This window comes from Ostrea edulis, chromosome 1, assembly GCF_947568905.1.
Source record: "Ostrea edulis chromosome 1, xbOstEdul1.1, whole genome shotgun sequence".
Taxonomy (NCBI): Eukaryota; Metazoa; Mollusca; class Bivalvia; order Ostreida; family Ostreidae; genus Ostrea; species Ostrea edulis.
This window is the reverse complement of record NC_079164.1, coordinates 76,980,615-76,995,335: the sequence shown is the minus strand read 5'-3', so window position 1 is coordinate 76,995,335 and position 14,721 is coordinate 76,980,615. Positions and strand designations below refer to the sequence as shown.

General features: G+C 35.1%; 2 protein-coding genes across 7 annotated transcripts in view; one reads left to right on the top strand and one right to left on the bottom strand.

Annotated features, from left to right (window-relative positions):
* Nucleotides 1-3,191: 3,191 nt before the first annotated feature.
* LOC125680658 (ribonuclease P protein subunit p40-like) lies at nt 3,192-12,524 on the bottom strand. 6 transcript variants are annotated; one of them, XM_048920366.2, is made up of 8 exons: nt 12,201-12,524; nt 7,417-7,558; nt 6,937-7,005; nt 5,706-5,801; nt 5,300-5,422; nt 4,915-5,110; nt 4,029-4,157; nt 3,192-3,421 (listed from the first exon to the last, which is right to left on the bottom strand). In XM_048920366.2, exons 1-8 carry the CDS (start codon nt 12,318-12,320, stop codon nt 3,253-3,255), a joined length of 1,044 nt encoding a protein of 347 aa, XP_048776323.1. In that variant the 5' UTR covers nt 12,321-12,524; the 3' UTR covers nt 3,192-3,252. The 6 variants fall into 6 exon arrangements, with proteins under 6 accessions (XP_048776323.1, XP_048776316.2, XP_056017152.1 ...); XM_048920359.2 differs by lacking the exon at nt 12,201-12,524 and adding an exon at nt 8,261-8,329; XM_056161177.1 differs by having other exon boundaries at nt 3,192-4,157; nt 12,201-12,322.
* Nucleotides 12,525-12,541: 17 nt separating this feature from the next.
* Nucleotides 12,542-14,721, top strand: part of LOC125680699 (pyruvate dehydrogenase phosphatase regulatory subunit, mitochondrial-like) — a 26,463-nt gene continuing 24,283 nt past the window's right edge. The window contains exon 1 of the mRNA XM_048920424.2: nt 12,542-12,619. The gene's annotated coding sequence lies outside the window, so the exon portion shown is untranslated. The remainder of the gene's footprint in view (nt 12,620-14,721) is intronic.

Here is a 14,721-nt window from a genome sequence, read left to right as displayed (position 1 = left end):
TTTCAAATAAAGGGGCAAAACTCCTGGAAAAAAGGTCGAAATTGATCAAAATTGCAGTATGATCTAGAGTGACCCACAAAGAAGCTACACAGCAAGTTTCACCATGATATTTGAAAGGGAAATGAAATTTTATTATAAAGAGAAAACCCCGAACAGACGGACGGACATACAGACATCGCTCTACCATAATACGTCCCGTCTAAAGACGGGCGTATAAAAAAAGGGGAAATTTTGTTTTGTTCCTGTCAGTCAGTCTGTAGACCAAGTCTTGTCTGCTCAACATCTAAAGAATGAAAAGGTGAAAACAATGAACAGTGATCAATCTCATAATTCCTATAAGCCATACAAAATAGAGTTAGGCAAACACAGACCCCTGGATAAACCAGAGGTGGGATCAGGTGCCTAGGAGGAATAAGCATCCCCGTTGCCAAACTTGGAACACTGATTGACCCTAGAAAGTCTGCATAGCAGATTTAACATCACAAATATTGTGTTGTATGCTGCTAAGATCACCACAGTGATGTAGTTTTATCATAATTAAAGTTAAAAACAACAAACATATGACTTAGTTACTGAACTGAATGTAAGTTTTTCAGCTTCTTAAGAGAAAGTATCTGCACGTTCGCACAGTATGAAACGGGAGTTATTGGAAGTGAAAGTAAATTGTGATTTTCTCCTTTATAAAATGTTATTGCATTTTACTCAATCGGAATATAAAAGATGAAGTGTAAAATTTCCAGTATGAGGCAATTAAGCTGTTCGATTTTGGCCCTTCGAGCCCCTACCTCTTTACTTGTGATTTGCATTGGATTCCAGCCTCCTTTTGTCTTGAGCAACAACACTGATATGAAAGAAGATGGGTGAACTTGGCTAGCAATAAGCCTATTATGATTGTGAATCGGGAGTTTAAAATCCACATTGATGGTACCCGTCGTTACAATAGACACAGTACCATACTAAAACGCTGTCCAATATATTTAGAATTTTTAAAAAAAAACAAATATATAGATCATACTTCAAATAAGGATATTTAATCAAAATCATCATCAGAATTTGTTTCACAAGCAGCGCATCATGTATATTAGACATTAAGCGGTTTTTAACACATAATTACACTGATGCCTGGAGTACCCCAATAAATGTTTTTGAACAGCATTTACAACCTACTGGTACTAATATACCGAATGTAATAAAGGCATCAGTTCTCGCCACTTATGGTACAACTCTGAGGCCATTTTTACAGTTACAGAACGCACATTTGCTGTTAGATTAATGGGACAGAAACGGACACTTGATTTCCTTTTGTTTTTGTACTGTGCCTTTTAAACAGTCTGCATTGGTTGCATATTTGGCTTTTGTCATGATCTCTTCAAGTAACTTCTTAAGCATTGTTGAAATTATTCTCTTGAACTTTCCTTTAAGTTGTCGTTTACATAAACAACATCAATACTTCACAAGAGGCCCCATACTTGTTTACATTTATTCACTAGCTGCATGTTGGAATCAATTACTTCAGGTGATCGTCATTAAGACTGCACTTACATAAAATGCCATGCAGAGACAAATTATGGGAATTAAGTCTAATAATTCATAAGAAAAAATTGGTAGGAAAAATTGGTATTTGAACCACAGATAAGCAATATCTGGGACTGTCCAAAACTTCATTGGAACTGCCGCTATACCACCTCGGCTATCCCATGAAGAATTTTTGAATTTCAAGCTATCTAAAGTCACCCGTCGTGGACATAGAAATTTTCTTGATAATACCATGCACAATTTATACACAAGAATTAAGTTTTTTTCATAGAGTGGGTCAAGTATCCATACTTCTTTTTTACAAAACATATTACACCTGAACATGCACTAACATATTTTACTCAGTCCATAATGGAGACTTGAGCCACTCTATGTGAAAATTTGCTTGGAAAAGTCAAATTTACTGTTATTTTGCGCGATTTTAAATAGGATTTTTTTTCAATATTCCTTTGAAATGGGCACATCGAAAAAGCATTTTTGGAAACTATGGATTGATTATTTTAACTAAAATGCAAATTTTTCTTTTTCTGGAGAGTTTCAATTATAACTTTGATATTTGTCCTACCGTGGGTTCTCGGCTCGATAAAGTCACCCATCTTCTTTCTTGACTTGACAATTTTATAGAGGCAATTCATGCCATGTTGAGTGTGTGTTGAACTTATTCAGCATTGCATAAGATTTGTCATTATTTCCATTCAAAACATCTGCTTATGGTAATGTTCATTTTCTCCCTTTACAGGGATAATCACATTTTACTGAGAAGATATTGCTAAATTGGAAGTGTTCCCACCCTGTTAAATGTAATGTATTGCATATATAACTTTTACTATTAAAAGATATTAAAAATTCATGCAACTTTTCATAATTGATTTTCATTTTTTCAGAAATATGAACCCATCCTCAATTGCTTAAATCAGGTATAAGGTGGGCATCATGAAATATTGGCCTTTGAACCCATTCATAAAACAATTTTCTAACGAAATCAAAAGTAATTTTCTTTTATTTTAATTTTTACTTATTTAACTTGGTCCATCATATGTGAAGGTCTTGTTTTATCATAAACCTAAATATTATTTTTTAATGGCACAACGAACAGTTTATTTTATCAATCCTCCCGGTCATCTGTCTTGACCCAACGGACACTCCGACAGGCATTAAGGTCAGACACTGTTCAAAATAATTCCATTTGCCATTAGAGGATCTACTTCCACTGCATTCAAATAATGGATTTTCATATAACAACAAAATGTACTAGTTTATATATTACAGACTTGTTCTACAGAGCTTCACCAATGCCAATTATCTTTTACAGCTATCCTAAGCAAGCTAGGATACATTGTTAAATCAGTGCATGTGCATTTCACAACATTTAGCTGTTAGTTTTGAGTTTGGTATGGTTATATTTATACACATGGAAGTACTATTTACTGACAACATTTTTATATTCCAATGAATTTTCCAAATCAAGAGGAAAATCTCGTCTAAAGCTGCAAACCATTTAAGAAACAAAGTTTTTTAAAACTGATATATTAAATGGCATGAAGTTCTAAAAAAAATTTCAAGAATCCAATCTCTGCACTTGCTCCTTTTTTTCCATGTCACTGTGTCAAGGGGAATCCAATGCTGTGTTCACTGGAGCATAAAACAAAATTGTCAAGGATGAAAAATAACTTTTAATTTTAACACCAACAAAAATGTATTGGTCAAAGTTTAAGTTTAGGTGTTAGTAAACAACCAACACCTATCGCTGGGTACAACCACTAGGGTAACACAATCAGCACATAGTTTATGAGGATTTTTCTCGGATCTTCCAATGGAGATTGGTGAATCTGTAAATCCATGAATTGTCACACAGCCCCAACTACTGCTTAATTTACACTGCTTCCTATAAGAACCAAATGTCATACATTTCATTGCAGTTATAAACACATTATTAATAGCTACTGTCTAGTTTGTTTGAATTAAAGAGGTATAACTGTATGCAAACAGTGGACAATTTGCATAATTAGTGATAAAGTTGTGTCCTGGTTGTCTTGTACAACATGCGTAACCTGAGATTTCTCTTTTGGTTACTCAAGAGCCAGACAAAGATAATCTGACTAAAACTGGTTGAGAGTGAGAAAAAATGCCACTTGAACCCACCTACGATATATTTCTTCTGTGTATTGCAGTGTCAACATTAAAAGACAAAAAAATTGAAGCTGTTTTACTCTGACAAACAATTAGTACTTGCAAAAATCAATTGTGTTATTGTACTTTAGATTTGGTTTATAAGACTTTATTTTGTGTAAATTCATGCTGTTACTTTTTGACACAAAAATAACGTTCTTGCAAACAAAAAAATTGCATGTGAACGTAGTGTTGACTTACATGTACCTGAATGTTCACAAAAATTAGGACTCTTTGATGAAATGGGCATAGCAAAGTTGTTTGAATAAATTTTCCTGAAATATAAGTGAATGACAGTACATACATGTCTAGTGAATACCAACCTAACTTCTTGAATCAGACTTTGGACTGTGGCTCCCAGGAAGAGTCCAGAGATTTGCATATGAGCGCAGTGACCAAGCTTGGTAAGACCAGTGTAATCACTCATAGGATTGTACTCATCATCATTGGACCTGTGAGAGAGATGGTTAAACAATTACTAATTGTAGACATTTTACTGACTAATGAAAAGTATTTAGTATATTTACAAACTATAATTTAAACTAGACAAATTTAGCAATTTGGCTGGTCTGTTGCAAAATTCTTTTTAATTCAAACAAGAGGTACTGTGAGTAATGCTCACTAAGAATACCACCCCAACCCCCAACTCCCCGGCTTACCCCAATCTCCCAAAGGGTGTTGTTAATAGGTATAAATTACCTCTTTCCTGAGTGTAAAAAAGAAAGGGCATGACAAAACCTTGGGTAGTCTCTTCTCTAGGAAGAAATGGATATGAGATGAAATTAAATGTGCGTTTTATTATTATTATATTGGCTTTGAAGGGGAACCTTTGTTGAAGGAAATGTAACACACCCCATTGGATGGCAGGTGAACAGGTTAATAACATATAGGACACTTGTACGCAACTGACAAATAGGAAAGTTGTTGAAGTTTATTTCTGTGAAGGATTACATACCAAAGTAAGTATGGTAAGTTGTATCTACAAACGGACGCCCAACCCGATTCCAGTATACAACCCCCCCAAACTTTGTTGCGGGGGGTATAAAAATTTATTAGAAAATACTTTAGATCATGTTTGTATTGTAACAAAGGCCAAATTCACAAAGCTTAATACACAAATATATATCTATGGCATTTTATCCCGATTTCGCAAAAAAAAAATATACACGTAAATTTCCAGATTAACAGTAAATGTAGCAAAACTTTTACAGTGTTATTTGATTGGCTACACCTCCCAGCCAATCATATAGCTCCTCCTGGTGGTGTATTTCGGCATCTTGATGCTGCAGGTCAGGTATTTCTACATCCGTGTATTTGTGAAATTTGGATGAAACGGCCAAAGGAACACAGTTAAACCCCTTTATATTGAAATACTTGTGAATGGAACTTCCACACAAATCTTTATCTGAAATATTCATCAAAAGGTATACTGAAGCAATGCTTTTTATATTTAGAGAAGAATTTGAAAGATTTAGGTTCTATGCATAAAATCAAGACCAATATATTTCAAAATATTTCAACTTAAAACATATCCTTATGAAACATATGATACAATATAATTTTCAGTTCATTTCTGGTTTAATAAATCATGTACCTTGTGCCTCCCATGAAACCAAAAAATCACACTGTATATTGGAATGCTGCAGACAAGATTTGACTCTATCATAGTGTTTCTTTCCAGGTACAAAGACTGTTGAGCCAACATCCACTTCTAACACTGAAAATTGTAATGAGAGAAGAATTCTGAGATAACGCACTGGTATTTAAGTAAGCATGTCATACAAGTATATGTATTATACATTTAACACTATAGTTAAAAAAAATAATAAAATGGATAATTAACTTGTAAAAGAAAAAACAGTTTTCTAAAGTTAATTGTCCTTTATGCTTATAAAATCAATCTCTCATGCTTCTTTCTGAATCTCTGGAGACATGAAGAACCACAAAACCTACTCATTTTCTCACACTACATGTACAACTGAGCACGCCAGTACGTATACCATATTTTTCTCCTCCATACTTGTTGTGACGAGACAGTTTGCCATCTAGACCAAGTCTGGTGTATGAATCTTTTGTGAGGTGAAGAATCAAACGCCCTACAAATTTTGAAAATAAGACATGTACATGACTACCAGTAGAAAGCTCAAACATGGTAACAAATCTTTATCATAAACATTTAGGAAAATTTAATCTTGCAGTCAACTATGTGGCTAGAGGCATGAAAATTCCCATAAGGTAAATTTCACTTTGACATGAACATATAAGAGGCCCAAGGGCCACATTGCTCACCTGAGTTACCTTAGCCCATATTCAAAGATTTTTCTTATATATTGGCATGTAAGACTTTGATCCCTATTGTGGCCCCAACATACTTCCAGGGGCTGTGATTTTTACATACTTGAATCTGCACTATGACAAGAAACTTTCATGTAAATTTGTACTTTCTTGACTCAGTGGTTCTTGAAAAGAAGATTTTCAAAGATTTTACATATATATTCGCATGTAAAACTTTGATCCCACTATTGTGGCCCCAACCTACACCCAGGGTTCATGGTGTTAACAAATTTGTATCTGCACTATGTCAGGAAGCTTTCATGTAAATTTCAGCTCTTCTGGTTCAGTGGTTTTTGAGAAGATTTTTAAATGACCCCACCCTGTTTTTGTATTTTTTTTAAAATTATCTTCCCTTTGTAGGAGGCATGGCCCTCCAAATGAACAAACTTGAATCCTCTTCACCCAAGGATGCTTTGTACCAAGTTTGGTTGAAATTGGTCCAATGGTTCTGGAGAAATAGATTTTTTAAGTTCTTAATGTATTTTTCACTATTTCGCTATTATCTCCTCTTAGAAAGGGGTGTGGCCCTTCATTTGAACAAACTTGCCCTTCACCCAAGGATGCTTTGTGCCAAGTTTGGTTGAAATTGGCCCAGTGGTTCTGAAGAAGAAGATGAAAATGGGAAAAGTTTATGATGACGACAACGTCATCGACAACAACGGATAACTTTCGATCAGAAAAGCTCATTTGAGCCTTCGGCTCAGGTGAGCTAAAAACAAACAAACAATATAAATAAAACAACAATTTAACACAATTTCATGAAATTAATCTATTAGAATAATGCATGTTTTTCCATTTATGCATTGACATGGAAAGATTTGTGATTTTTGCATTCTTGCAAGACAACCTTGTAGATATCACTACTAGAAAATGACAGACACTGGTTGGTAAATGTACCTGTGGGTAGTAAAGTTACACAGTCGTTGACCTCTAGTCTGGTTCCATGAGAGAGCATACAAAGGGAGCCTGATAATACAAAACACTGGAAATATATCATGATTACTAATGTTGCATTATCATTCATTTGCATGAACTTATAATTTTATGCTTACATATATTAAAATGCTGGAATTGTGTTCATGATTTTTAAATTGGTATAAATCTTAAACTTTAACCATCAGATTTAGTATGCAAAATCACATTGCTTCATGGCATAATTTAATTACAAAATGAAAGTGTATGTTTGTGCATAATGATGCTGCCGAAAAATATTCCAGGCCTGGATTTCTCGAAAACATCTCAAACTTAAGTTGAGTCTTTTTCTATTTGAGCAGCCAAAATTTGTTTAAAATCTCAGACTTACATGTACGTCCAAGTTTCGACTTAAATTCTTTTTGAGAAATCACAGGCCAGTATGGTTGCAATTGATTAAGATACCTTTCCTCTGAAAAGCACCAATAAGATCTGGATTGATAAGTTCATGAACTGGAAGATTATAAACAATGTACGATAACGCAGTTTTACAAGGCTTTTCGATATTTGGTGGCAACATGTCCATGCCTGTCATGGTAACACCAATCTAAAAGAAAGAAAAAAATGCACACTTCTGCATCTGTTTAACCAATTCTGGATTCTTCTGATATAAATGAACAATGTTTTAACTTACCATATTAATACAACAGTTTGTTTTACATTGGAACAGATAGGTGATTTAAATCTAAGCTCCCTAAATTTCTAATCAGGTGTTGTACCAAGTGAGCGTTCCAGCACCAGTGCTCAAACCCTCAATAATAATGCCAATCACCTAACTGGTCTCGAAAATTCAGTGCATCATTAGGTGTTATGTTTATGTTGATGAAAGTAAGGGTAAGATGTGTGACGTCATGTCTACGTTTTGGCGTACGTCATAATATGATTGACAGTGGCGGATCTAAATTCTTGCTATTTCCATTTGTAAAAGTCGTACTACCAGGACAATATACGTAAACAATAGGCACACAGAATATGGCATTGAATACAAATTGTATACAATCGACTGCAAACAACAAATCTGATTAAAATACTAAAGTCAAAAGGAATTGATTATTCTAACAATATAAAACAAGATATGATTATAATCTACTGATTATAAAGTCTCCAAAATGAAGTACTGGCTGTATCCCTTGACAAAAGCCATGCCAATTTTAACTTCATTTAAAAGATTTAAATCACAAAGGCTTTGATTTTGAAATTTTACAAAAGATTTCCCTTTTTTCCTTCAGTAAAACTGGTGTCACTTGACCTTGATCCTAGTTTGTATGTCCCAACATCCTCTTATCATTTTTGATGATCCCATGTCTATATCAGTCCTGGTTTCTAAAGTTATAAAAGTTTTTATAATCAAAGTCAATAAAGATACTACTTTGTAGGTCACTACACACTTCATTTCTGAAGATACCATGTCTCTACCATTCCCAGTTCTAAAGTTATACCAGACTTATGTTTAGGATCAGAGGTCAAAGTCTCTGGAGTCACTTGACCTTGCTACCAATTTGTAGATCCCATCATCCTTTTATTATTTCTGAAGATCCCATCTCTTTATCATACCGTTCTTAAGTAATACCAAGTTTATGATCTAAGGTCAGAGGTCAAGGTCACTGGAGTCACCTGACATTAATACTGATTCATTGAGCTCATCATCCTTTCATCATTTCTGAAGATCCCATATCTCTATCAGACCTGATTTTTAAGTAATACCAATTTTATGTTCTAGGGTCAGAGGTCAAGGTCACTGGAGTCACTTGACCTTAATACTGGTAGGTCCTGTCATCCTCTTATCATTTCTGAAGATTCCATGTCGCTATTAGTCCAAGTTTTAAAGTTATACCAGTTTGTATGTTCAATGTCAGAGGTCAAGGTCACTGGGGTCATTTGACCTTGATACAAATTTGCAGGCCCTGTCATTCTCTATTCATTTCTGAAGACCCCAGGACTGTATTTATCATATTTGTCAAGTTATATCTGTTGAAATTTGGAATTAATTTTTCCCCCATAGAGTTCTATGTTAAACCCCACCCCCATTTGATCCCCCCAAAAATGTACCCTAACCCCCTTCAATCTGAAAACAAAAACATTTCTGCACATCTAGATACATTGGCATATCATATCCTTGAATATCTATTACTTTCCTCAACTGGTTACGGAGAAAGGTGTCGGACAGTTTTAGGTGCGAAAAAGAAGCGGAAGGAGAAGATTGATGTTTTCCGCCATGCTCAAATTTTTCAGTTATCTAGTGGCGCCCAGTTTTTATTGGTGGAAGAGAGAACCCAAATACAATGTACCTGGGAAGAGACCACCAACCTTCCAAAAGTAAACTGGGAAACTTTCTCACTTACCGGCGCGAGCGGATTCGAACCTGCGCCAACAGAGGTGAGAGGCCGTGTGATTTTGAGCGCGATGCTCTATCCACTCGGCCACGGAAGCCCCCCGGAAGGAGAAGAAGAAGCGGAAGAATAATAAGAACCAAGCAAAAACAATATGTTTGGGAGACTTAACAAGAGTACCGCAAACAGTACAATATATGCCCGTCGGACAGTGAACTTCAGCCTGGAAGCATATTGTGCACTCTGAATTGATACAACACACATTCTGACAGTGAATAGAAAAGCCTTTAAGTGGGTCATGGTGCACCAATCCATCGAACATGTGAACTGATTATATATTTCTCTGAGAGTGAGGTTGTGACAAAATGTCGGTGCAATATCTATCTATGATGATAAAAAGTCCAGGAAACCATTTGATCTACTTTTAGCCCTAAAGTATGTCATGGTGTACCAATTATTAAAGTTGAAATATTTGAAAGTGAACTGATTATGTATTTCTCTAAAAAGGCGGTTGTGACTAAATTTCAGAGCAAAACCTGTGACCATACCAAAACAAAAAAATCTGGAAAACTGTATTGACCTACTTCTATTCTAAAGCACTGTAGGTCATAGTGTGCCAATCCAACTGAAATGTTAAATGCACTTCTCTTCCTCCGAGAGGAAGCCTTTGACTGAATATCAGGCAATATCTGTATCCAAAAAGTAGGTCAAGGATGGACCAATCCAGCTGAAATGCAAACTGAACTTGTATTCCTCTGAGAGGAAGCCTTTGACTAAATATCAGGGCAATATCTGTATCCGTAATGAAAAATAGCCCGGAAAACTGTTTGTCCTATTTTTTCCAAAAAGTAGGTCAAGGATGGACCAATCCAGCTGAAATGCAAACTCACTCTTACAATTCTTGAGGGAGATATTGTGACCAAATTTCAAAGTAGTAAATGCATCCGTTATGGAAAAAAGTCTGGAAAACATTACCCCGGACGGACAGCCAGCCAGCTGTCCGGACAGACGAACGGACAGCGCCATAACAATGTAATCTAATGACGGACATATAAAAAAAAAAGAGACTAACTTGTTCAACTATGTGATCCTCAGGAGCATAGGTAATGAATTTAAAAAAAAAAAAGAAAGACCGATATAAAGAATCAATTGCAAGACAAAAAAGCTGTAAAGAAAAAACCTATGCAAATCCAACACAAGAACTTTAATTCTTTTCATGCAAATATAAATGGGATTCATATGCTTTTAAAGTTATTCCATCAAACTTTGAAGCTATTTTATTTTATCATACAAATTAGAACAGGTTCATATGACATGGACTTTGTAAGTGTACATGTACCTTCCTCCTTTTTTAATATTTCAAAACAAATAATCCCTCCCCCAATATCAAGGCGTTTATGATCTACACTAATTTTCAAACACAACCAATGTGTATCCAAACTCTTATTAATTTGAGCTATTCAAAAAAATCTATGGAAATTGACCAGACAGAATTTTTAAAAAAAATCTTTGCTTTTTCCGCATTAAAAAACAAGAATTAAATGCTTAATTAAATCTATTTCCCTGACACGTCCTGTGATCTGTAACCATTTCTATTACACAGGTTGGGAACACTTCCCAACAGCGAGATATTCTGGCAAAAACGCGATTATCCCTCTCTAGCTAGAGTAAATATATCCCATACAACCGAGAAAAACACCCGAGGAGTACATCTCTTCGTGTTTCACGTGAAAAGAAGAAAAAGTACTAAAATGTCTTGTACTTCTGCAAATATATTAGAGGGCGAAGCCCTCTCACGGCCCAAAGGACCGTGAGAGCGGAGCTCTCCCTATAGGTAACACATATATACATGTTTAAAAGAAAAATATAGGAAAATAAAGAAAAATTAAACCATACCTATGGAACTTGAAAAGTTTGGTACCAATGGCGTCGATTCGAATATTAGCGCGTGGACATGTATTCCTCCATTTTGAATCTCGTCTACCCTAGTTCACGTCGTTCTGAGATGTTACACATAAAATCCGTAAAAGCATGTGAATCTTATTTTCTTAATCATATATAATCACTCCACGTTTAACGCCATGTTTTTTGCTGTGGTTCAAACGCTATGTTTGTAAATTTGTTAAATAACGACGCTGAATATGACATCACAATGTACTGTTTACATCGATTGCGTTATATTTCCCGTGTTCAATATATAGGCGAATCAAATGTCCAAAATTAGGATGCTTTGATACAGCTCTGTCCTCGTGCTAACTTGGGGTTATTTTTGTCCTGTTTTGGATATAGATACTAATGCTAAAACTTTTGCTTCGCCCTCAAACACAGTCACGCCGTAAAACATATTAATCAAAACAAAAACACTCACGATTTGTATTGGATTTCAGACTGCTTCCCTTTTACACAGCAACGTTGATATGCAATTTCTTGACTTTTTGTTGTCAATTTCATAGAGACAATTCACGTCATACTGAGTGTGTGTCGCACTTATTTAGCATTCCATGGGATTTGCCATTATTTCCAATAAAGACCCCAAAACACCTGTTTATGGTAATGTTTACTTTCTCGCTGAAGAGGGATAATCGCGTTTCAGCGAGAATATCTAGCTAGGGGGGAAGTGTTCCCAACCTGTTACACAAGCCCCTATGCTGAGGATCCAGGTTTGAATATAATCTAAGGCTTCTCTGGCTCTCGAATCTGCTCTAATAGTCTGAGATGTGCGGGAAAGCACAATAGCACATGTCAAAACATAAAAGGGTGCAGTGGGCAAGAGTAAGAGGAATTTCGGATTAGTTTGAATAATCACTACAAGCCGCAGGATTTAAGAAGACATTTGATGAGTATAAAATTAATACCCACCGAGTGTGTCATATAGTTCAGATCTGATATCCATTTGAGTTTTTCTTCATTCTCAGTAATGTCAAATGTGCTTATTTTGAGGTTTTCTTGAAGTGTGGACTTCTTTATGGGCGCGGCCATCTTGAATTGGGAGGTGTTGATATTTGTTATTTGTACTTTTGTTTTGAGAATGAAATCAGTAGGGCCTAATGATCATATATATAATATATAAATTCCTTTCTTAGATAACATTTCAAAATATATTCGTAATAAACGTTGAAAATATATTTTCTCTATTGGAGAGCAAAAAGAATTAAATAATACATATTTTAAATTATTAACTTCTCCATAGAGTCGTCTGTGCGTTTTATTGCAGTTCAGTGACAGAGGAACGAGTGAAACTTTTAGCTTGACTTCAGTTGTTTTGAATAAATGCAATGGTAAGGTAATAGAATAGTAGATATATAGTAGATATCATGTCAAACTGTCATTAACACAGACACAGAATTAATTTGAACAAAAAAGGCATTCAGGGTTATATTATCTTCATGGCTATATACCAAATAAATCACATAGCCTGGTAACCGGCCTGTCTATAATTAAAAACAGGCATAGTAAACAAACTTACTCAGGAACTTACTGTAGGCTTAACTGAAGCACAGGAGTCGGTAGTTTTATCTGCAAAGGTCTACAATGTAAACAACAACCAATGAGCTTCGCGAGCGAACGCTTGCTCAGTGCATGGTTGTTAGATCTTTACGGATACCTGTGGTTGAAGCGCCACTGATCCAACATGTTACATTGATTTTCAAAGTTCAAATAATGCATATAAAGGTTGTTTAATCATGTCATCCTAGTTTATACAGATCCCCAGATTTCGATATCCCTAGTCAGATCAGATCAACATACCCTTTACTAAAGTTATGTCCCTTGGCCAGCTTGCTAGGCTACAGGTAATTGAAGAACTTTACATAGAAGGGAAACTGTGTCTGTTGTCAAGACAGTCGTGCCAATGATATTTACTTTTCTCATGACAGTCGTGCTAATAAGGGTTCTTGTTGGCACAATTAACATATTTAAAAGAGATAACTCTCAACTCATTTCTTGGGAAATCTGAATACCGAATAGTACGTACAGAAAAAGACTGAAAGTTATTGAAATCATTATATTTAAAAGAGAGAAAGAAATGCAATAAATAATGTGTTTGCATTAATATGCAAATAAAATTGATATTTTAAACAAGTTCAACTTAATAAAATGTGAATAGCTGTTGCAGTTAGCATGACCGACATGCAGATAATATGAGTTATTGGCACGACTGTCATGCAGATAGCCTTGGCCATATAGAAAACTGTCTTGGGGGGGGGAAAGCTGATAGGATTTTCACGGTGGCCTTTGTAACTTTTAAGTTTGTATATATATATTAATTTAAACTATCATTTAGGCCTTAACTTTAAAAAAAACTGTTGAATCTTTCATTTTCATTGCCCAGGCCTGTGGTGGGGCTACTCATACATTAAAAAAAAGGTTTGAAACAGTTGTGAATTTATTGCAGTATGCTCATGCATTTTGTAGTACAAAGAGGAGAAATTGTTTTATCCCCTTTTGACCTTTAGGTTGACCCTCTAAAGGGACACAACTTAATTTGGGTTTTTTGTATAGTGTGGATGGGTCTAATATTGTGAGCAAGTCTCAAGATTTGGTTTGGTTTTAATATTTTGACTTTAATACACCAGTACACCAGCATTGGTGTGAGTGTTCAGTTAGAATATCACAGCCAAGCCAAATCTTGTTAACATCAGACTGTCCGAATAATATACACTATCAATCATCATCTTAACCCAATGTAGTCCTATAAGTAAGATCCTCAGTTAAGGTCCCTACATTCCTTACACACTCGTCACTGCTACATCAGATGTGGTAATAAGAAATTAATGCAATAAAATGTAATGAAAATAAAAGCAAAATATATATATATATATAATATATGCATACATTGCCCCAGATTCTTTCACGTAATTTTGTCTTCTAAAAGCAGCTCAGTTAAGGCTATCCGAGAAAAATCACAGTGCTGTTATAAATGTACCTCTGTGCACTTCGCACCATATGACGTCACATTGAAAAAGTACGTCACAGCGTACATGTTCTGATAGTTGTATGACGGGGAAAGTGTCATAATATTTTGTCGTTATTTACTACTGTTACATGTATCAAGTGATAAGCTGTATACGTGAAAACATATCTTGTCAAATGATTATTTTTATTATTCCTTTATGACATCAAATCATTCTCCCTTTTTAATATATATTATGCACGAAGGTGATATTCATATTATATTGTGACCTTGAAATCGCCCCTTATGTGAATGACTGATGCGTTTAAAAAATCCCTCAGGTACATAAATAATCTCATACTACAGAAACAGTGCTAAAGTTCAGGTTCATCTGCTCTAAAAACAATATGAATTTTTCTGATATATAATCTAGATATATTTATGCATTTGAAAAGTGCGGGGAACAATTTCTGTCTTGTATAATAACGG